This window comes from Micromys minutus (assembly GCF_963924665.1).
Source record: "Micromys minutus genome assembly, chromosome: 1".
In the NCBI taxonomy this organism is placed as follows: Eukaryota; Metazoa; Chordata; class Mammalia; order Rodentia; family Muridae; genus Micromys; species Micromys minutus.
The window spans coordinates 114,972,828-114,997,001 of NC_137969.1; the positions used below are offsets into that span (position 1 = coordinate 114,972,828).

The 24,174-nt window shown below is 45.1% G+C and overlaps 1 protein-coding gene across 2 annotated transcripts in view; it reads right to left on the reverse strand.

Annotated features, from left to right (window-relative positions):
* Positions 1 to 2,247: 2,247 nt before the first annotated feature.
* The window catches only part of DSP (desmoplakin), a gene marked incomplete at its 5' end in the record, with an annotated part of 45,944 nt that continues 24,017 nt past the window's right edge, over positions 2,248 to 24,174 (reverse strand). Inside the window, 17 exons of one of the 2 annotated variants that reach the window (XM_080931939.1) lie at positions 2,248 to 5,953; positions 8,790 to 9,287; positions 10,176 to 10,274; positions 11,014 to 11,121; positions 12,149 to 12,232; positions 12,817 to 12,979; positions 14,105 to 14,298; positions 15,150 to 15,288; positions 15,608 to 15,774; positions 16,733 to 16,959; positions 17,577 to 17,778; positions 18,553 to 18,679; positions 19,419 to 19,573; positions 21,442 to 21,594; positions 22,093 to 22,218; positions 23,141 to 23,236; positions 23,972 to 24,076. In XM_080931939.1, coding sequence (XP_080788065.1) covers positions 2,720 to 5,953; positions 8,790 to 9,287; positions 10,176 to 10,274; positions 11,014 to 11,121; positions 12,149 to 12,232; positions 12,817 to 12,979; positions 14,105 to 14,298; positions 15,150 to 15,288; positions 15,608 to 15,774; positions 16,733 to 16,959; positions 17,577 to 17,778; positions 18,553 to 18,679; positions 19,419 to 19,573; positions 21,442 to 21,594; positions 22,093 to 22,218; positions 23,141 to 23,236; positions 23,972 to 24,076 — 5,877 coding nt within the window. In that variant the 3' untranslated portion in view covers positions 2,248 to 2,719. Of the gene's footprint in view, positions 5,954 to 6,992; positions 9,288 to 10,175; positions 10,275 to 11,013; positions 11,122 to 12,148; positions 12,233 to 12,816; positions 12,980 to 14,104; positions 14,299 to 15,149; positions 15,289 to 15,607; positions 15,775 to 16,732; positions 16,960 to 17,576; positions 17,779 to 18,552; positions 18,680 to 19,418; positions 19,574 to 21,441; positions 21,595 to 22,092; positions 22,219 to 23,140; positions 23,237 to 23,971; positions 24,077 to 24,174 lie in introns of both variants that reach the window. The other variant, XM_080931938.1, reaches the window with a different exon arrangement.

Here is a 24,174-nt window from a genome sequence, read left to right on the forward strand (position 1 = left end):
ATGCACTATTTATAGTTGCTAGGATACAGAACCAGTCTAGGAAACAATAGGTACAGAAAACCTGGTAAATATGCACAATGGAATTCTACTCAGCTGCAGCATGTGTAGGGGTGTTCAGAAATGGACGGAACTGGAAACCATTATGTTAGACAAAATAAGCCAGATCCAGAAAGACATCATGGATTCCCTCATATGCAGAATTCAGATTTAAGTGTGTATGTGACAAGAGTAAGTATGATCTAAAGGGAAGGAGAGTGATGGAATACTAGAGACACAAAAGCAGAAGGGTCCAGGCAGTGATGGCACACGCCTTTAGTCCCAGCACCCAGGAGGCATAGGCAGGCAGATCTCTGTGAGTTCCAGGCCAGCCTCAGCTATAGATCGGGAGTATTCTTCAGAGACCCCCATCTCATAAAACTACAACAAAATAGAAAGAAAGGGCTATTCTGGGGGGGGGGGACCAGCAAGCAGGGCAGGGGTGGGGGGAGTAAGAGGGACAAATAATAATAAAATAGATGTCATACTGAGAAAGATGTCTGGCCATAAGCCATCAGTCTCAGCGGAAGTCAGCCCTGCTGTACCTCAGTTGTGGCCTTCCAGCCTCCAGAACTCAGGGGTAATATATTTGTTTGAGGCAAGCAGTCCATGGTATGTGACAGAAGCCTGTGGAGATTAAGGATTGAGTGTTCTCTCTCTGTCTCTGTCTCTCTCTGTCTCTCTCGCTCTGTCTCTCCCCCCCCCCCAACTCCAGCATTATCTTCAGTTTTCTTCTTACAAGACCTATTTTTATACTATGTTTTTCTAACCTAAGACCTATGGCATGGCATACAGAACTCATTAGTGAATGAGATTAACTTCAAGTCCTCCAAATTAGAAGATGGGAACAGAGGAGATGGACTGTGAGAGAGAAAAAGTATTACTAAAATGAAAAAAAATCCTGTTCATTAAAAATAAAGGTGACTTTTTTTTCCTTCATGTATGTGAGCACACTCCGTCACTGTCTTTATTCACACCAGAAGAGGGCACCAGATCTCATCACAGATGGTTGTGAGCCACCATGTGGTTGCTGAGAATTGAACTCAGGACCTCTGGAAGAGCAGTCAGTGCTCTTAACCATTGAGCCATCTCTCCAGCCCCCAAAGGTGGCTTTCAATTGGTACCAAAAGTCCTAACAACCTAAGTCTATCTGATCCTGTTCTTCATGTTCAGCACTTGATTTGCTGTTCTATATTTTATCTATACAAAATCTGTGTATTTCCTGTTGATGGATGAAAGCTGTCCCACTGATTGGTTTATGTGTCTCCTGTCCCTACCCAAACTGCAAATGCCTTGCAGTCAGTGGACTTGCAAATTCTATTGAATTCTTAAAGTATCTTGCCCAACACCAGAAATAATAGGTCTTCTTTAGGCTCAATGTAGATTTGGTCCCCAAATAGAGCTACTTAGATTTGAAAATTGTAGGGAGCAGAGCCTAGAGGAAGTAAGCCACCAGGAGCCAGTCTTCTTTCCAAACACCTTCTTCCTGGACACTCTAAAGTATCTGTGCCTTAAGATGTCCCTGGAAGCAATGGAGGCAAGGATTGTGAACTGAAACCATGAGAAAGAATAAACCAGGCCTTATTTTTCAGTGTTCAGCCAAGAACTCTTCAGGGATCCTTTTCATAGATCAGGAACAGTTTTGTTCTTCCTTTTGGGGGATAAAATGGACTATGGTTTATTTTGAGGATAAGCAGAAAGGAATCTCAGTCATTTTACTTTTCCCCCTAGTACTGATACTTTTTGGCTGGTGCTTCTGAAACTTACTATCCAGAATAAAGCAGACCGGGGCTTTGGTCTCTAGAATGATCTATTTTCATAAGCTTCTTTCCAAAGAGCTAAGTTGACAAAAACTAAATGTAGATTTGAAATTTTTACTTAGAAATAAAAATCCAAATTAGTATTTTAATGGACTTTCTGATTCGGTTTGTTAGTAAAGAAATTATTTAGACCTATTTCATAATACATAAAAACCAACAACTAAATATCCTTGTGTGTATAATGTATATAAATCAAAACACAAAAATTTCCAAAGTCTAAAAGTTTATTGCCAGGATAACAGCAAACTTCTTAAAGACACCTTTATAAAGCACATGGAAAATGACAAGCCAAATAAACAGAAAACCTTGGCTAACAACAAGCAAAGGTTGCTGCTATTGTGGACATAGTCAAAGTAATACCAAACCAAACAGTGAAGAATATATGGATGATACAATCTATGTTCTCAAACTAAAGGAAACTTGGGCCAAAACACTTGGAGTGGGGAGGGGGCCTGTTTTCTCCTAATGCAGAAAGCGGAACTATTTAAGGGAGAGACAACATAAGGACCAAGACACCAGTAGTCAGTTTACTTTCTTCTATCTCCAGACACAGAAACCAGACCTTATAGGCCAAGAAAAGGAACAGAGAATTGATCAAAACATGGAAGAAGTAAATTCCAAATCCATGCGTGCTACCCTTACCACTGCTCATCCGTTACATGGAAGTACATCAGTTGAGCTGAACGCTGCAGAACTAAATGAGCCTTTACTGCTGGGATTTTATTGTCGCTATGTTCTGAGCATAGAAAGTTCTACGGCTAATCTGCAAGCACCAGGTTTTCTTTTTTTCTTTTTCTTTTTTTTTAAAGATAAAGTAGAAAGTCATACAAATGATTCTAAGGTACAGCAACTACTTCTGACCACTAGTACCCGATGGAGCTAGTGCTAAATGAATAGGAATAGGAGGAGTAGGAGGAATTCCCGGTCGCATCGAAGCTTCCTCTCCGAGACCCGCTGCGGGAACCAGAGCGGGAGCCTGAGCGAGATCCGGACCTCGAACCCGAGCGGGAGCCTGGGGCCGACATGTTGTAAGGGCTGGGCAAACCCTTAGAGGACACAGAGGCGGCTTCCAGAAGGCGCAACCCAGTGATGTCTTCCACCATCGAGCGATTCATGGCATCCTTGTAGGAGATTTTTAATTTGGTTTTGGGGCAGGTGAGGATTTTGGCATAGCTGCTGATGTCCTGCAACCTCTGAGCTGCACGGCCATCGATGAAACCTTTGCGGATGGCTTCTTCCGTGCTGATCCTCCCATGCACTTCCGGGTCAACAAGCCCTCCAGTGAGGAACTGGAACTCCAGGAAGCGCTGGCCTGCCTCATAAGGCAGCCATTTTTCTTTCACTGCCTCTGCTGCTGACATCTTCTTCTTTCCTTTTACACCTTCAAAGCCAATGAAGGCCTTCTGTGCAGGCTTCAGCCTGGTGGCCATGTCTTGATCAATGAGACCCTGGGAGACTGCATCTTGAAGGGACAGCTTCTGACCGGTGGTCGGATGGATGATGCCACCAGTGCAGGCCTGAGCCTCCAGAAGCCTCTGACCAGTGATGCTATCCACAATGCCCCGCTCTATACCTTCCGTGATGGAGATTTTCTCCAGGTTTTCTGTGTCGAAGATGGCCGCAATGGGGCTGGACTCCTCCAGGGGGTCAGACAGAGAGCTGCTTCGGATGGTTAAATTTCTGACACTGGATATGGTGGAGATCTTACTCACAGATTCGTGTCGGGAGCTAAAGACATCATCGTTGACAGTCCCGCTCAAGCCGCTGCTGTTGCCAACGCCATTTTTCAGAGAGATCATGTCCGCAAACTGCGTGAGGCTAAGGCTGCCTGACCGGTACTGATCGAAGAACTTCCTGTCAACGAGGCCTTTGTCAATAGCATCTTGAATGTCATACTGACTGCCTGTCTTCCTGTCTACTAGGACCACTCTGGTGGAGCCATCTGATCCGGTGATGGTTATTTCTTCCCATTCACACTCTTGCTCACATAGCTCTTTGAAGGTTTCATAATCGATAAGGCCTTTCTTGTAGGCTTCCTGAACAGACATCTCCTTATTTGTTTCTGGGTCGACGATGACCACCCGCCGCTTTCTGAGGGTGTTCTTCTGCGAAGTCTGCACCTGTTTCTTCTTCTCTTTCAGAGGCAGCAGGCAGAGCCCCGTCTCCTCGTCTTTAATGCATCTTTCTTTCAGTTGCAGGTAGGTGAGGTTTTCTTCAGTGTTTGGATCAAAAAAGCCTTTGGTATCATCACTGGGGTCTGAGAGGATTTCGCTAAGCTCCTCGTTAAAGTAGCCCCTCTTATACGCCATGTCAACCGGTAATCGATGGCTCTCCTTTGGATCGATGATACCGCCGGTTGCGATCTGTGCCTCCAATAAGCGAATACCATGGCCCTTCTCGATGAGTTCCTTGTTCATTGCTTGGAACAGAGAGATGATGTTTCCGGTTTCAGGATCGTTGTAGCCAGTGACAGCTCTTTCTGCAGACAGAAGCTTCTCTTTGAACTCAATGCCCACCAGACCTCTTTTGTAGGCTTCCTCCACAGGTAACCTCAAATTGCTGACAGGATCCACTATAAAACCAGTGGCTGCTTGGGCTTCCAGCAACTCCAGAGCGGTACCAGGTCGAACTAAGCCAATTTTCATAGCCTCGTAGATGCCCAACTTCTGTTTCGTGGTTTCGTTATATATGCCTGCGATGCAGCTCGAACCCTGGAGGAAGTCCTTAATTCTCTCACCAACCTCGTCATAAGAAATCTGGCCGGATTCCAGTTCGTTTACAGTGGATGGTCTCAGTATGCCAGAATCAACCAATTCGGTGACGGTCACAGGCTGTCTGATTCCTTGAAAGGACATGCTTCTCTTCTGTACTGACAGCAGGAGCAGACCCGTGTGGGGTTCGATTCTGCACCGTTCTCTCAGCTGCATGTAGCTGACCTTCTTCTTGGTGACTGGATCCACGAAGTTCTTCTGACTATCTCTCGGATCATTCAAGGAGCGATACAAATCTCTATCAATCAGCCCACGGGCCAAGGCGACATCTTTGGGCAAAAAGACACTGTTGACTGGATCAACTACACCCCCCGAAGCAAGCTGAGCTTCCAGCAGGCGCATTCCGGTTTCTCTGTCAATCAAATTCTTTTTGATGGCTTCTGAAACAGAGACCGTCTTGCCTGAAAACGGGTCATCAAAACCAGTGATGGCTTTCTCCGCTGTGTAGATCTGTTGGCGGTCATCGAAGTCAATGAGGTCCCGCGCTATGGCATTGTCCACGGTGAGCTTCTCGTTCCGATGGGGGTCAATGATACCACCCGTGGCTGCCTGGGCCTCCAGAAGCATGACTGTGGATTCTGGCGTGATGAATTTCTTTCTCTTGGCCTCCACCAAAGAGTATTTTTCTTTGGGAGAAGCTGAAGCACCGGCGATGGCCCCAGCGCCGCGCAGGAAAGGCTGGATCTCTGAAGCCACCTCCTCCACTGACTTCTTCCCCTTCAGCAGCTTGTCCAGCGTCGCCTTGTCGATCAGCTGACACTCATAGAGCTGCATCGCCGTCACCTTCTTCCTCAGCCCGTCGAATACCAGCTTGGAGGAATCCACAGTCCACTCGTACTCCGTCTGCGTCTCCCGGTGGGACCCATAGGGGCGCTGCCTGAGTTTGTCTATCTCCTTCTGAAGCCGGCAGCGTTCGGTTTCCAGCTGGGACTGAGTCTCCCTGCTGGAATCCTCCAGCTTCCGCCTGCACCTCTCTTCAATCCTCTTGATCTCCGCCTGGAGTCTCTCGATCTCGCTCCTAAGGCTGTTCTTCTCCCTCTCGCTCTTCTCTCTTTCTGACTCTATCTTCCGGATGGTCTCCTCCTTGCGGGAATACTGAGTTTTCCACTGGTTCAGGTCGTTCTGGATCTGCTGCTTCTCACACTCCAGGCGCTGTTTCACGCGGCTTTCTGCCTCCAGCGTTGCTTTGGCGCGGCTCAGCTCTTCCTCCAGCCTCTGCAGCCTGGCCTTGTCCTGCTCCAGGACTTTAATCTTCACCAGCAGGCTCTCTCTCTCCTGAACGACTTGAGTGCACTGACTCTTTGACTCCTGAATCCTATTAGATGCCTGGAATTTAAAAAAGAAAGAAAGAAATGGGGAGAAAATACTGTTTAGATGCTAACATACGATCATTGTAGTTTAACCTTCTTTCCTATATATGTGTTTTAAACATAGTCTCAGTTTTCCCTGACTGTATTTTCCCTACATACACTGTTAATTTGCCACCTGGGACATTATTGGAAGAATTATGAAAATGTAGATTGCCAGTTTGGTAAATGGCTTCATACTTACTGTTTCATGTTCCTTTTTCATAGACAGAATTAGAAGTCGTAGACCTACCTTACTTTTAACAGTAATGATAGTTTGGGGAAAAAAAGGGGGAGCCATTTTCTTCCAAGTTAGCATCCCTGATGTACCTACATCTCACCTGGTATGCTCTACTGACATATTTAACAATGCAATGCAAATATACAAATACACACACACCGCCCAGCCCCACACAAATATTGTCTATAGAAGTCAAAAATATTAGAAGTTATTTTTAAATTAGTGCTTGTTAGAAGAAGCCAAACAGAAAGAAGCGTTAGGCTCACAATCACAAGACCACAGGGTAATGCATGCAGAAAAGACATCTAAGTAAGGTGGAAATTTTAAATTATGTAAGAAATAATCAATTTCGCTGAGAAAAATTTTTGAATTAAAGATGATGTACAGTCAGACCACTAGATAAGAACCACCTTGTGTTTTAGTACATTGAAATGTTGATGTTGGGAACTGAACCCAGGACCTTGTGCAAGCTAAGTGCATGATCTAGCACTTGAAGCCCCAGCCAAGAGCAGAACATTTGTGGGAAGTATCTTAGATGTTTTTCTCATGCTAGTTTTTAAAGTAGGGAGGGCCAAGCACAGGTTCCAACAGAGTGGCATCCAATGCAGTGGCAGAAGAGCGAATGGAATTAGAATTATCTTAAAGCCACAGTACAGAGCTGGTGAGTAGTTCATGGAGGAGATGAGGCATTCTGGAAATAGTAAGACAACAGTTCAGATTAGATCTGGAGTCAGTTACAGGAGAAACAGTGAAGCTTTGATCAAATATTTGTGAATACCTCTAAAGCCTGCTTTTGGAATTTCTCAATTTCCTGTCTCAAATTTTCCCTCTCTCTCTGTAAATCATTAATCAGCCCCTGCAGTTCCAGGGTCCGATTGTTGCTGATCTGCAGCTGGCTCCTTAGCTCCGAAATGGTTGCATTTTTATCGCTATCCGCTTCACTCCGGCCCCTCCGCAGGTCGTCATACTCCAGCCTCAAGTTACGCAGCTCTTCCTCCAGCATCAGATGCTCCTTGGTCAGGTTCTCCGTGAGAGACTGTAACCTTTCGATCTCTATCTTACTTTCATTGAGGCTCCGGCTTTTGTCTTCTATGGCCTTCTGGAAATGCTCATTTCTCAGGTGAGCCTGCTTGACATTTTCCTGTTCCTGTACCAGCTGCCGCCGAAGGGCCTCTACATCCAAGGAGAGCCTCCTCAGCTCCTCCTGGGTCCTCTGCTTCTCCCTCACGTGGCCATCCAGCACATCCCTCTGCTGCCTGAGATCGTCCTCGCTCCTCTTCTTAACAATGGATGTCTGCTCCAGCTGCTGGGTCAGGTTGGTGATTTTGACCGCTTGCTCTTTCAAAGACCTCCTCATGGCCTCCAGCTCCTCCTCCAGCATCTTCCTCTTGGAGGACTCATCAGAGGCTGTCCTCTTCAGCCGGCTCAGCTCCTCTTCCGCTTTCTGCTTCTGCAGCTGCAGATCCTTCAGAGAGTTCTGGATCCTCGTGATGTCCTGATCCTTCACTGTTTTCTCCTGGGAAACCCTTTCATAGTCAATCCGTAGGCGCGTTAACTCCTGTTCCTGACCCTTTAGTTTGCTTATGGCCTCTGTCGCGCTGTTGTTGGCTTTCTGCAGGTCATACTGGACTCTCTGCAACTTGGCATTTTCATCCTCCAAGCATTTCCTCTCATTGGTTTCTCTGTCTACCAGCTGTTTGAGCCTTTCGATCTCCTTGTTTTTGTCTTGGATGGTCTTGGCCGCGTCATCGAGGGACTGCTTGTACCTCATGCTCTCTTCAGTTCGCATCTGAGTGACCTGTCGGAGCTCGATCTCCAACTGCTGTTTCCGCTGAGACATCTCTGAGCCAGTGGCCTTCTGCTGCTGGACGTTTTCTTCGACCCTCCTAAGGTTCTCGGTGGTCTGGGCTAGAGTGTTCTTCAGCCTCTTCACCTCCTCAGACAGGCTCCTGTTTTCTCGGGTGAGGTTGTCGATCTGAGCTCGGTAGCCACTGGTGTCCTCTTCCTTTTGCATGGTCAGCTGGTGGATGGTGGTCTTGGTGATGTTGATCTCAGTCTCGAACTGGTTTTTTAAACTAATGATCTCCTCATCGTAACTGTTCCTTACCTTACTCAGTTCATTTTCGTATTCCCAGCGACGCTTGGCCTCCTCCTGATACTCAGCCTTGAGTCTTTCAATCTCTTTATTTTTGTCCTGAATTGTCTTGGCAGCCTCCTCCAGGGACTGCTTGTGCCTGGCATTGTCCTCTGCGCGCTGCTGGATGACCTGCTTCAGTTCAATCTCCAGGTGCTGTTTCTTCTGCATGATTTCTGAGCCACAGGCTTTCTGCTGAAGGGCGCTTTCCTCGGCTCGCCTTCGGTGTTCCGTGGCCTGCAAGATGCTGTCGTTGAGCCTGACGATCTCGTCCTTAAGATCTCGGTTCTCTCTGGAGAGTCTGTCAAGCTGGTTTCTGAGATTCTTGGAATCGTCTTCCTTCTGCATAGATATCTCCTTGATGGTGGTCTTGGTGATGTTAATCTCTGTCTCATACTTGTTCCTTAAATTACTCATCTCCTCATTATAGTGGTTTCTTACCTTTGCCAGCTCATTTTCATACTCTCTCTTCCGGGCACCCTCTTCCTGCAGCAGAACCCTCAACCTCTCTATCTCGTACTCCTTCTCCTTGATGGCTTTCTCAGACTCCAGCTTCTGCCAGCCAAGGTTCTCCTTTTCGCACTGCCTTGCCTTCTGCAGCTGGTCATAGTCGTTCTTCTGTTGGTCGAACCTGTCCTCCACGGTCTTCCTCCTGCGCTTCTCGTCCTCAATCTCATACGTCAGCCGGGTGATCTTCTCATTGAGCTCCTTGATCTGACCGTAGCACTTGTCCAGATTTTGCTTGGCTGACTTTCCATCCAGCTCGGCTTGTCTCTTTAGCTCCTCCAGGCTCACAAGCTTTGCTTTGAACTGGGAACACTCTGCCTGGTATTTCTGCAGGTTCTGATCTAGGAACTTATTCTTATTGCAATTTTCCGAGTTGGCATCCCGGGCCAGTCTTAGCTCCTCTTCCAAAACTTCAATCTTGGTATTTTTCAGCTGTGGATAGAAAATCAGAAACCATGTTGAAAAGAAAGCACTTTGGACCACAAGGAAGAAACACCACCTTTTCTCTTCAGAGCCATGTATATTTTACACACACACACACACACACACACACACACACACACACACACACACAATGATATCAGATAAAAACAATGGAAGACCCTCCACACTTCCGGCAGAGCTTCCTCTGGCTGTTCGAATGATCTTAGGAAGTGATACATTAACCCTGAACTCCAGTCTCCTCAGTTTGTAAAATGAAATCACCCCCCCCCCACATCAAAAGTTTATGATTAATTGTGCATGGTGGAACATCCTGTTATCCTGCACTTTAGAGACAGAGGCAAGAGGATTCTCAATTTGAGACCAGCCCAGTTTTTGTTTGTTTGTTTGTTTGCTTGCTTGCTTGCTTGCTTCATTTTTCTTTGTTTGGTCTCAAAAAACAAAACCAAGAAGCTTTTGCCTTGATCCGACACAAAGCATTTATTCAAAGATGCAGAGCAAATACCTATGTGAGCTCAATTCTACTCTCAAAAGGGGAGAAGAAATTGAATAATTACTTGATGCTAAATACTAAAATTCAATTCATCTATGGTGAGAAATAAAGCAAATTTCATATAAATAATACACTAAACGAAACTATAACATTTTGACAAAGTAATCACAGTTTGGCAAATGCTACCTAAGTCCGCTTGGAGCAACCACTTGAGAGCACAGTATGGAGCCCAGACTGAAGCTGCCTTAAACCAACTGGAGGAAATGCAATTTGACCAAACTCTGTAGCAATGAGGCAGAGATAACAAGGTTCTATTCTATTCCTTTCTTAAAAAACAAAACAAAACAAAAACAAACAAAAAAGATCACTTCAAGGAAACTAATTACCTTCAGATCTTCCAAACTCTTCAGCATCTCACTTAAGAATCTATAGTAGTCTCCAGACCTTGTAAGTAGTTCGATGTACCTCGCATGGATGTCTGCAGCCTTGGGGGGAAAAAAGAAAATCTATGTATATTGCATTTTTAAAAACTTTATTTATGTGAGTACACTGTAGCTGTCTTCAGACACACCAGAAGAGGGCATCAGATCCCATTACAGATGGTTGTGAGCCACCATGTGGTTGCTGGGAATTGAACTCAGGACCTCAGTCAGTGCTCTTAAACACTGAGCCAATTCTCCAGCCCCCATATATTACATTTTAAAAAGTTCTGTACAAGTTGAATAATTTTACCTTTTTAAAATACTAAAACAGTGGCACTGTAAGGTAAATAGTAAATTCCCGTCTGTAAGGTAATCGGTAAATTCCTGTCTGTCAGTGGTGCTGGATCCAGAATCTAGAAATCCAGCAAAACAAAGGACCAGAGCCATCTGTGTTCTGTCCTCACCACTCCAGTTGACATTCTCTGTCCTTTAGGAATCTACTACACAAGCTCCACTTCTTAGGAGTCCGCCTCAGCAAATACGCAAGTGCAGGGCAGTGTAAAACGCCACACTCAGACTTCCACAGATGATTTCCTGAACGGTGTCATGGGTGCTGACTCACACCAAAGGGAGAATGTAACAAGCCCTGACTCTCAGCGGACACTGTACCAGAGATGTATTTATTGCAGCATGGGAGGAAGGATGGGCAGGAAACAGGGCAAAGACAGGCATAGGGACAACAGACATTAAGAGTTACATGGCTTATGATGGCTGACACTGAGATACGTAATGACTTACACACCTCTTGCAGGATTACCCCGGATGGGGACTGAACCATGGTCCTCTTAATAGGTATGTTCAGAAGAGTTTCCAGCCCTGAGGTGTACGACGCCAGCTGGAGTTCATAATCCTGCGGAGTAATAAAGTTTAAGAGAAGCATCTTTGGTGGCTGTTCAAACCCAGGACCCTGCCTGCTAGGCAGTACCTTAACCCAAAGCTATATATGCCAGACCTTAGAAAATCTGTCTTTCTTTGTTTTCATTTTTTGAGACAAAGTCTAGAGCTCACTGTCTGGTCCAGGCTGGCCTTGAATTTACAGCAATTCTCCTGCCTCAGTCAGGAGCAGTTCTAATCCCACAGATTTATATCATCAAATTATTTTGAAAAATCTTTCACAAAGGCCCTTAACAACATTCAGTTAATATTATTAAATGAAACGTTCATTTTTGCAGAGTACCAACCTAAAAGTGCAATGAATTGAAGTAAACAGGACCCAAACGCTTGTCATTTAGAAGTGTAAGCCTTGGGGATGGAGAAATGGCTTAGCAGGTAAGAGCACTAGCTGCTCTTCCAAAGGAGCCTGGTTCAATTCCCAGTACCCACATGGCAGCTCCAAACAAGGAGTTAGTTCCAAGGGATCTGATATTCTCACACAGTCATAACACCGATGCACATAAAATAAATTATTTTTAAAAATAAGTGTGAGCCTTGAATGGTTGAGCTACCTCTCTAGCCTGAACTCAATGGATAACAAACTTATACAGGTTCTTCAGACAGAATATAGATGGTTGACCTTTGATAAGTTTACAGTTTTTAAAGCAAAACGACAAATAATGTAATTAACCATATTCTTGATGAAATACCAACATTTTTTTAAATCCTAAAATACTTATCTTGAGTGTATGCATGTGGCGCTCAGAGGACAGCTTACAAAGGTCAATTTTCTCCTCACATTTGTGTTCTAGGGATCAAACTCAGGTTGTCAGACTTAAGAACGAGCTCCCTCACCTAAGTGAGCCATCTGGTCAACCATCACCAACCATCGTTTCTCTTTTCTTTCTTTTTTTAACTTTTTGGTATTTTCATACATGAATACAGAGAATTTAGGTTTTATGCCCTCCCATAGTGTGCCAACATTCTTAATGAAGCCAATATACCTTGATCGAGTTTGCGCAGAGTTCAGCGATTTTATGTACTTCTTCTGATTTATCTCGTTTGCCAGATATTTCATTGTGTAGGTTCTATACAGAATAAAATATTTCAAATATGAAAGCATACAAATGTAAGCACTACTTCACTTTTACGGCGGTTATTTTTCCCCTTCTGTCTATTATCACATGGACTCATATTCAGTAATGGCTCGAGGGAAGAACTTTTCTCCATTCAGACGGGAGAAGAAAGCCTCCAATTTATTACTTAGAAGAGGAGACTTTCAATGAACATTACGGTATAGACCCATCACTACTTCGGTATAGACCCATCACTACTTCTTCTCCACTCCCCGCCCCCAGATAGGGTCAAGGCTGACCATGAACTCAAGGATCTCCTCTCTCTGCCCCCAGCCCTAACTCCTGAGATTACAGGCAACTCACGCACTCACTGTCTCAACTCCAATCCTTCTTTACCACACCAGGAAAACAACCTCCACCGTCACTGTCCTTCAGGCGTATTTCTTTCTAAACCTCCCAGTTGCTTCTTCTCTGTGCACACTTTAACCATTCGCAAGGTGAATTCATAATGTGAAATATTCATTTCTAACCAAGGGCAAACACAGCTTCAACCCAATTAATCTCAACAGGGCACTGAGTGACAAGCGGGGCCATACCTTCTGCTCATTCAGAAACCGCATGACTGTGTTGGAATCTCCGAACTTCATGGACTCTAAAGAATCCTGGCGGCGTTTGGCATCATAGAGCCATTTGCAGAAGCTCTGGTAGTTGTCACGATAATTCCTCAGCTGTTTGATTTGTTTCTCCAGGTCCCACAATCTATGGGGGAAAAATGTATACAATTATTAAGACACTCTTATTACATACTAAAATATGTAACACATGAAGTTAGCAAACAATTCTTTTTGGTGTCTACCTAAAGGAACGGAAAACCTGCAAACACAAAAACTTATATGTGAATATTTATCATAGCACTTTTAAAAACCATATTCCAAAACTAAAACCCCAAATATCTATCAACTATGATACAAGTTCAAACAAAGGAATAGTTGCCAGCTATAAAAAGAGATGAAAAGGGCTGGAGAGATGGCTCAGTGGTTAAGAGCACTGACTGTTCTTCCAGAGGTTCTGAGTTCAAATCCCAGCAACCACATGGTGGCTCACAGTCATCTGTAATGAGCTCTGATGCCCTCTGCTGGTGGGTCTGAAGACAGCTACAGTGTACTTATGTATAGTAAATAAATCTTTTTTAAAAAAGAGAGGGAGGGAAAAACTGCATGTAGCAAAACGTGTGAGGTAGAGGCTGGAAAATCAAGAACTTAAGGCTAACCCTGACTGCAGGGGGCACTGGAAGACAGCCAGGATTACATGAGATCCTGTCTTAACGCTTCCCCCATAAAAACCTAAAAAGTAGACAAAATTCAACTGGTGGAAGTTGAATTTAGTTTTGTAAAGACAGGTGACAAAAGGCCTGGATGTGACAGCACATGCCGACAATTCTAGTACTCTGAGGCAGCAGCTCAAGGTCCAAAACAGCCTGAGCATAGCAAGACCCAAGTTAAAGCCAAACAAAACAAAAAACAAAAGACATCAGAGGGTTGGGGAATAGCTCAAAGGCAGTCCGTTGTCTAGCCTGGGGAAAGCCACAGGTTCGATCCCTGCTACCACAAAAACAAATGACTAAAATTAAATAAACGAGATTAAAAAAATATGCTACAACGAACAGGACATCTGGAAGCTTCACACGATGTGGAGGCCACTCCTAAAAGTCTACACACTTTTATACAAATACAACTACATTTGTATAAAATGTTCAGAACAGTCAAAGGTAACGACAGAGAGTAGGCTGGCCAAGTACAGGCCCTGCTTCCTGACAACGACCGATCGCGCTGGTGGGATCTGAACCACCGAACTCGAGGACCATGGGGAAGGAGACCGACACACCTGAAATCTATCTGTTTATCTATCTTCTGCCAGCGGTCCGTCAGCTGGGTCACTTTCTCCGTGAACTTGCCCAGGTCCAGGTCATAGAGCGGGTACTGCTGTGAGGACTGAGAATGGATCTGCTGTGCCTTCTGCAGCTCCGTCTTCATGGTGGCCAACAGCGACTTTTTCAAGTTCAAGTCATTTTTTATTTTCTGCAAGTTAAAGGGGTAAAGGTGTATAAATTAGCCACCTCCCCCACCACTGTATGCCACCCCAGAGCCTACGTACTTACATGTACCTCTGGTGCTTAGGCAAAGGAGCATTCTTACCACTGAGCTACCAACTGGCTCATATCACTGACTTTAAAAGAGGAAGGCCTGGAGACATAGCTCAGTGGTGGAGAAGCTTAACAGTCAAAAGGATTGCAATTCCCCTGCCTCTGCCTCTCAAGTACTGGGATTACAGGCATAAACTACCCCACATGGTTGAGAGGGATAGAATCAGGACTCCAGCAACCATTTCCTATAAATTACTTCCACCCTGTTCCTGCTGACAGAGTTCCCTGTCAACAATGGACATTAGCCATGAGTAGACAATCAAAACAAAAAGGCTCCAACCCCCATGAAACCCAGATGCAGGTCTGGATAAAGCATGGGCTGTGGGTGGGGTAGTGTACCCACTGAATCTCAGTGCCAGGAGGTGGAGGCAAGAGGAGCTGGAGTGCTAGGCCAGCCTCGGCTATTAGTGCTTTGGAGACCTATGTGGCATATGTGAGAGCCCCCCCCCCCTTTTTAATTCTGAAGGCATGGATGTTAGCCTACACTAATAAGTCATAACCAACTTGCCCATCACGTCAAGCAGATCACACAAATGTTTGACAGTGACATGCTAGAAGAAACTAGGTATAGTGTATATGGGCTCTATCCGGTCAGCTTTCCTGTAAGCCTACAATAATTCTAAAATCAGAACACTTGAGAAAACTTAATGAGGCTGTGTGGCAGAGGGCCAAGCTCCCCACCGATTCCTGGAGGGGCCAGGGTATAGTTCCCACCCTTCACATCACCTTCAGCCCACAGCGGTAAGCCTCTACTTTATCCAGGTCCAGACAGACAGTCTCCTCCTCCGTCAGCCTCGCTTCATAGACCTTCAGCATGTCTTCCGTTTGCAGAATGGCCTGGAGGAGGGCTCTCACGGAGCACAGGCTGCAAAGAGCAAGAGATGCAGCTAAAGTTTCCAGTGATGTAATTAGAGGTTACTATCGCCTCTCCATCACTTTTGGGAAACAGGGTGATATAAAAGCAGTTGGGAGAAGGGTGGGGAACCTTTAAGGCACAAGCTCCAATAGGCACAAGCACATGTAACCAATGAAATCAGGCAAAAATGAAACTCAGCAGTGTTGGGGATGTGGCTTGTTGAGAGAACAGTCACCCTGGACTCTATGCCCCCACATCAAAAGGGAAAACAAAAGGAAATTTGAAAGTGCGAACTATTCTTGAGAAATATTAGCAGTGATTTGCACACCTGTTTAAGTAGCCATCTGTGACACCATTGATATTTTCCAGCTTCTGAAATAGTCCAAATATCTCATTCTGTAAATAGCAGTATTTTTCAGAGCCTCGGAAGTTGGCAAGCATGTCTTTAAGCTGATTGAGAACCTCGGCCAGGGCTTGTGAGTCATTCTGTACGCTCTGTCAAGAAAGGAGGGGGGCACACTTCATGAGCTGCGCGGCTGTCAAAGCCATTTTTAATCAGACACTTTAAGGTATGCAAGCGTGCCGTCCTGCTCTGCACAACAAAGGTCACACTCCTGTCAGGCACCTGCAACATTGCTCGTATATACAAATATTTATGGTAAGAGCACCTAAATCTACTCTTTCAGCAAAATTCCAATATGAACATTATTACCTGCAGTCCCCTGCTGCATGCCAGACCTCATATTTATCTTAGTGCAAACATGTACCCTTTGATCTACATCTCTGCACATCCTCTTTGACCCACCTCTGGTCATCACTGGGCATGTGTTTTTATACGTTTGACTCCTTACTAAACTGTACATGTTAGTGAGGCCGCACGCTGTCTGTCTTTCTGCCCTTGGTTATTTCACTCAGCATAACATCCCCCAGGTTCACATGATTCTGAATTTTTCTCAATTTCTAAAAACTAGATACTAGTCCATATTGGGCTGGAGAAATGACTCAGTGGTTAGGAGCCTGTACTGCTTTTGCAGAGGATCCGGGTTGGGTTCCCAGCACCTACGTGGGTTACTCATAGCTGCCTATAACATCAGCTATAGGGGATCTGACACCCTCTTCTGATCTCTGTGGGAACCCATACTCATGTGACTGTACCTCCCTGTTCTTGCCATAATATAAAATGAATATAACTTAAAATAATTGTATCTTCTATAGGGTACATATATACAAGGTGTGTGTGTGTGTGTGTGTGTGTGTGTGTGTGTGTGTGTGTGTGTGTATACACTGTAGCTGTGTGATTCTTAAGATGGGCTTTTTACCTCAAAAACATCTTTAGCATAGCAATAGAAAACAAATACGCTTGCCTATAAACTCGTAGGTCATGGGGTGGTTTTCTTCATTTACAGGTAGGCGTAAGGACCTGCAGAATCAGAGCAATGCTAGCACAGCCTACCTTGAGCTCGTTGATTTTGACAGTGATGTTGTGTGTAGAGCCTTGGTCCGTGAGCAGGAGATTTTTAAGTGTCATCCTGGTCTCACAATGCTCCATCTGCCTGCGGATCTTCTGCAGTTCCATCAGCAGCCACGTCTCCTGCTTGTCATTTTCTCTGTTGGTTTCAATTACTTTATTGTGGTTGACGTCTTGGCAGGCACCCACATGAGTGATCTCCGTTTTGGTGACTGTAAAAGTAAGTCAGGGCCATAAAGATGAGAGACTGCCAAGGTGGCAAGATGCTACGTACCTCAACTGTATAAAAATATGCCTACTTACTGCGACTTGATACTAGAACGAAGGTATACAAATTATTCTATATATCGGCCAGATAGTAGATAAGGCTTATTGTCCCTCAAGTAGACCTGTGCCAGAAGTCTGGTCCCTAATGTAAAAGTCCTGACATAGCTGGGCCTTTAAGAGCTAGGCCTACTAGATGATTAGATTATGAGGGTACCACCCTCAGCAAGGATGATTGCACATCTCTGGCTCTGATCAACTGAGGGGTTTATTCTAAAGGAGTTCCATCCTTTCTACATGCCACCATTCCTATTTCTGCTTCTCTGTTGAATTATAACAAAGCCATGGATCACTTACCAGGCTCCACAGTGTTTCTCAGCCATCAGAGTAGTGAACTAAATAAAACTTCGTTTCTTTATGAATTATCCAGTTTCAGTTATTTTGTTATGTCTACGCAGATCAGACTAAGTGTCTTTTGGGGAGACAGTTTTACACGGGTGGCTTTCTTTTTTCAAACCACCTATCTGACTGACACTAAGCAAGCAGATAGATGGTCCAGGCCTACCTGTCTGGTGCTGCGGGTGGCCAGGAAGCTGAATGACCAGGGTCTGATAATGCTTCTGGGCATCGGTGAACTGGGACTGCATCCTCCGCTTGTCATCGTCTCCAAACATCTCCGAGCCTTGGCTGTTCTTGATGAAATCTTGGTAATGGAGCTCAAGGTCTTCAATGGTCTTCATGTAATCTTCCTGTCTCATTGTTTTCAGCTAGGAGCGAATCAGGCATGGTCAGTTGGGAAGACATGAATGCTCTCGGACCCCCCATACAAGACAAGAGTGGGCAGGACAACCCTCCTCATGGGCTAAGCTATGAAATGTCTCAGGGCTTTAGCAGTGTTTCTAAGAAGCACAGCAGTAGCTTGCCAGTGGCTTTTCCCTTCACGGGATAGTTTTCTTCAAACGCAAGATTATGCAGAAACTCAACTGTGAATAAAGCAAATGCAGCATAGGCATTCTAAAAAGATAAAGGGACTCAGGGCCCTAGGGCTTCCCATCCTGTCCCCTCCTCATTTGTCACTTCACTAAAGGACTCCCCAACCCAAGGCTCTGCCAACCACCCTTTATAAGGACCTCTGCCTTAGAGAGATGCTTTCAGAGTTCTTCCAAGAAGTCCTCCTGACTCCCCCTTCTGCCTTGTTCCTATAGATAAGTATGGCCTCATCCTCATTAGCTCTAAAGAGATGGGGCCCCGCACTGTCTTTTCCGTAAGTATTTTGGTTTGTCAGGTCTCTACAGGGAGCGTGTCTGTTTGTCTTATGACCAGCCATGTGTTGATTCTACCTTATCTCGTGGTGCTAGCAGAAGAAGGCTTCATGCACGCTAAGCAAGCTTTCTACCCCTGAGCCCCACCCCTTCCTGTGCAGTCATGGACAGACCAGTCCTGTGTAAGACTAAGACCTTAGTGGTGGGACCCAGAATCTTCCTCTGTGCACTGAAGAGGTGCACTGGCCAAGCGGCCGGCAGGCAGCCCCGCAGACATACCTTGGCAATAGTCATGGCTCTGATCTTTTCAATGTCAATCATACAATAATGCCAAGACACCAGGCTCTTCATGTTGATGTAGAGCTGGTTCCACAGAGCCAAGATGGCTTCATAGTACTGCTCAATCCTGGAAGGTAGAAAGGGAAAACTCTCCAGCCCAAACAGAAAACCTGCAGGTTTGCACCACTGCCCGTAAATCTACACCAAACCTTATGGAGTGATGGTGTAATTCTCAAAACTGTCAACATGTCAACAGATTTGGACTAACCCACTTCCCAGAAGTACACTGGCGACTTTATCTGCAGTTACACGGATCATTCAGATCATCCTGGCTGAGATGGGCTATCCGAGTCTCTGCTACATTCACTGTTAGCTGTGTTTTGATTTGAAAGGGGCTTAAATGCTGACAATCCCCAAACCCTGGAAAGGAGAGGAAGGCAGGGCACTTCCCAGCACTTCCCACTCAGTGTGGGCTCAAGATTTCCAGTCTGAAGCATGGGAGTGCCTGCTGTGGACAGCCTGTGAAATGTACGTCCTACCTGCTGGAAAGCAATTGTGCCATAAAGGGTATATTCATGACTACTTTTGAAATAACTGATTTGCTAAAAAAAAGAAAAGAAAAGAACTTCAAACCCAGAAGCTTCATAGAGTATGGCAAGTATCACTCATGTTGGCCCCTGGCTCTCCAATATGGTCAGATGTTCTCTTTTATCCATCATAAAATTTCCCCACAAACCTGTGACTATGTGAAGTGCCTTTTCTGGGGCGATTACAGTAAGGAGACGTTGCTGTGAGCTGCTTGTTCGGGCACTAGCCCTCCTGCCTCGCTGCTCAGAGTCACGGCTGCTAGGAACTTCAGAACTTACTTGCAAGAAAGGTCCACAGCCAGTGGGTTTGGAGGAGGGATGATCAGGCCCACAGAAGGGACAAGCATATCGACGCCTCCAGGGCCGGTCACGTACCACTTGCTGCGTTCGTTGTTGTCCTTCAGGATACACTCGTCCCCTTTGTGTACGATTTTCTGCCAAAGAAACAGGGGTGAAAATGAAGACTACGAACTCTCGGCCCTCTTACAATTTCCTCAAGCACGGCCTGTGTGGAAGTAATACCTGTGAACCAAAAGGGCATCGACAAAGTCAGCTATGTCCTGAGCAAGTTAGAGAGAGACTCGGAAGATCCCCCAGGAGTGTGAGAAGGCCCCTGCCATAGGCAAGCCTCCATCTTATTTTCTTCCTGTTTTGAAATCGTGCTTTGTAAATGAGACTTTAATATGGGGGAATCACTTGTCTCGGTCATATTTGCTCTTGACATCAGTCTGCTTAAAAAAAAAAAAAAAAAAAAAAAAAAAAAAGTAACCTTCTACAAGAACTTTCACTTCAGACCTGCAGTCCCAGCTACTCATGAGGCATTGGCAGAAAAGTTAAACGTTTAAAGACCAGGATATGAACATAAGGGTAACCTGGTCAATTTAGAAAGATCATATCTCAAGAGAATTAAAAAAAAAAAAAAAAGAGGCCTGGACATATGGCTCAGTGGTAGTGTGACTGCCAGCCATGTGTGAGGCCCTATGTTCAGTAGTCAACACACTAAAAAATAATAATAATAATAAATTCGATTACTTAATTCCAGTCCCCACCCCACCCCACCCTCTTCATAGAGGCAGATGGCACTGTGTAGCCTGGGAGGGATGGCCTAAAACTCACTATGTAGACCAAGATGACCTGGAACTCACAGAGTTCCTCCTTCTTCTGCCTTCTGAATGTGAAAAATAAAGTTATGTACCTCAACACTTGGTCGAATACAGCTTCTTAAAATGGCTACTAAAGGGCTGAGGTGCAGCTTGGTGACAATGTGCTTTCTTAACCCTGATCCCTCCCACCATAGAAGAAGAAAAAAACCAAAATAACCAAAAAAAGCAAAACAAAAAAACCCAACCTGCAAATTAAGGCAACTGTCCATCTGAATATAAATTTTCACCTCATATTTCAATCCAACCTACTATCTTCCTTCTTTCTTGCTTTCTTCCTTCCTTTCTTCCTTTTCTGCTTTGTTTGTTGTTGTTATTAGCTTTTGGGTTTTGTTGTTGTTTGGTTTTGGATGTTCCTTCAAACAAGGTCTCGATCTCCAGCGTGGGCTGCTTTTCTATGTAAGGGAATTCTGCCTCAGCCTTCTGGATTCTAAGATTACAGGTGTGGGCCACCACGCTCAGTCTGACTTCTTTCTCCCCACACAAACTCTTATAAGATGCCTCAGGGTAGAACAGACCCCTGTTCCATACAGCTCTTCTAGCCAGGTCTCTCAGATCCTTCAGAATTTGATTGTAAGAAAACAGACCGGAAGAGCCGTAGATAGGAACAGCAACTAACCCGTCTCTCTACAAACCTGTATAAAACCTCCCACAGAGCCTACAAGGATGGACCTGATCCGGACCTGCCAAAGATTCTACAGGAGGCTCACTTTACAAGAGCCATGACGGTGCTATTTCTCAGTCCCATTTATCTTGTCTGAAACTTAATGGTGGGATGGTCACAAATAAGCAAGCTTTACGTACAAGAAGGAAAAGGGCAAACTTTGAAAGGTTTTAAACCTTCAAGATAACCGTTGTCTAAGTGGGGGGGGGGATCTCAGAAGTAGTCTGTTCTCAGCATAGCTTGCAGCTTTGCCTTCTTTCCCCAGCACCCAAAGGAAGCAACTGTTGTCCTAATTCCTGACAGTTCCTGGTGGCTCTGCCCAGGGTTACTGCTTTGGTTCTGGGGGTGACTGTTTTATTTATAAAGGATTCGACTAAGGTACTTATTGGAACTAAGGTTAGTTTTGCCCTCTTAATTGACAAAGGCTTATGTAAAGAAAAAGAGGACTTTGCTCTGCTTCGGAACCCGGAACACACACCTGGTCTTGTTTGTAGTCACAGAGCGCCCTGAGAATAATGGGCTTGTTGCTCCTGTAGTCTGGGTTCCGAGGTTTCAGCTGCACAATCTTCTTGGACTTGTTTACCAAGTTCTGCACCTGACGTTTGTATTCGAGGATCTTCTCCCGTTCTTTCTGCAATTGCAAATACAATCTGCCTTTAACACGAGTGCCCTATGTGTCTTAGAGATCTCTTGATAAAGCTTCCACAACATAAAAGTTAAATATTGCTACAGTTCCATCAGTGATAATAAAACAGAAATGCACCATGAGGTAACATAACCTTCCACAGTGAGCCTTCTGAATTAATTGAGCAGGAAAGACTATCTCCGTGAAAGGACCATGCGGATAAAATGTAAGGTGTTTTCCCAAGGGTCTTGTCAAGTTAAGTCATGATGTCCTCTCTGCTCTTATTTTCAGTAAATTATTGAGATGCTGAGCAAAAACCCTTCCCTATAGTAGCTGGGCACACAGAGAAGTCACAGAAAGATGACAAAATTGAGGTGTGGGCTCTGTGTGAGTTGTACTCCACCACAGCCCATCCTGTGCCTAGGGTGCATTAACCCGCCTCCCCTCCCCTGTCCCTCCCCCCACCCCGGTGCGGCTGCTGAGGGTCTGGGTGTGGCACAGTACCTCTAGCTCTTTGATCTGCTCCAGTAGGTGCTGGAGGGGCATGTTCTTGTCACAGGGGTATTTCTTCCTGATGGAGTCCTGCAGGCCCTTCAGGTAGGCTTCGGTTGACTGGGCCTCTTCAAAAAACTGTTCAGGATGACAACAGTCCTCGTCAATGAAAAGAAACTTGAGAAAACGACAGGGTTTGGATCTTGAATGTCACCCAAAGGCTTGTGAGGGAAAGGCTGGGTTCCTGGGGTGGTGATAATGGGGACAGAGAAACCTGTAGAAGGGGCATCATGGGTGGTCTGCTCATTTAGGTGTACCCTCAGAGAGAATCATTTCTTCCATCCCACATTCCCCACTATGAGGCGCTACCTCTTCATAATAATGAATGGGGACCCTGGGCCACAGATTGGACCATTTAAAACTGTCGTCCAAATAAATGTTTTCTCTGTTTAAGTCTAATTATCCGCAGTGTTTTGCTAAGGGGGTGGGGAGGAATCTAACCAACAGTAGTCCCGTTTCAAGAACCATCACCCCTACACAAGCCTCTGCTAAGTGGCTGAAGAAAAAGATTCGAGCAGAGAGCACTCAGAGACTGGGTAGCAGTGCCGAAAGGCATGTCCTTGTAACCCCTCAGCCATGCAGTGCATGCACGTGGTGGATTATTTTAGACTAGGAAACGTTCCCTGGAGATCAGTTTGTACACGAGAAACTGAAGCCTGGAGTTGTGACTTGTTCTAAAATTACACAATCACGTGGCCATTCCAGAAGGCTAGAACCAGACTTCATCACTGGTGTCAACACTCTTCTCACGGTTCCATGGCCTCTCTAAAATATCTGACGAGGTCGACAAGATGGCTCAGTGGGTAAAGATGCCTGTTGCCATGTCTGACGATCACTAGGACCAACTCAAGCAGGTTGTCCTCTGACCTCCACATTCACATCATGGCATGCAGACAGACAGACAGACAGACAGACACACACACACACACACACACACACGCACACACACACACACATACAAAATGAATGTAGTTTTTTTTTTTAAAGTATGTCTAAAAACCTGAAAGTAGGCAGCGTTTTCTTTGAGATGGACATCAATGCACTTGGTGATTTGCAGAATCCAACTCCACTGTGTCTGAAGAGTATCCATGTATGCCTGAAACAAGAAGAGGTCAAGATGTCAGCTGCCTTGTGCCCACTCAGAGGCACAGAAGGTTGTGTCCTGCACAGACCCGTGAGCCAGATGAAAAAGATGCCTCTTTATGTCACCCAATGGGTAATGACTAGAGACAGAATATCCCCCCTGAGATTTCTTGGTGCAAACAGTTCTTACAAACAACCACCATCAAAGGGACACCAGTCAAAATAGGTCTTGCTTTAGTTGAGTATTTTCTGACCAGTCAGAACAGACATGGTACATACTGCACCAGTGTGAGATTCCCTTTGGAACTTTAAGCCTGTTCTGAGACAGGAGCTAGATCACGAGAAAGTGTGATACATGACCTCCATCAGCCCTGAGAACAGCTCCCAGACAGCAGTTTCCAGCAAAAGTCAGCAAATACTACCCAAGGGCTAAATCTGGCCCACTGCCTTTATTTATAAATAAAGCTTTATTGAAACACGACCATGGCTGTTCATTTGCACAGTGTCCATAGCTGCTTTTGCGATGCAACAACAAAGTAACGGTGACAGAGGTCGTCTGGTAGAGTCTAAAATATTTCTGGATTTTTTTCAGGAAAAAACAAAAGCCAAATCCTAGCTTAGGGTGCTGATGCTAAACTAGAAAATAAAGTTGCCACAGCTTCATACTGGAGAAGAATCATCCACCCACAAAGATGTCTTTTATGAAATACTTTTTCCCTAATGAAAATGTAAATCCCATGAGACCTACCTCAATTTTGTCTGAAGCTGGATGCTGATTGAGGACAAGCTGGTCACTTTCTTGCTTAAGCTTATTGAGTTCCTTTTCCTTGACTTCCAGTTGACTCATGCGAATCTGGGAAAAGAAAGGACCAAATCCTTACAGCAGGTCACACTTAGATTTCTGTGGCTACTCTAGGTATGAAACTGCATTGTGGGAACAACTGACACTGA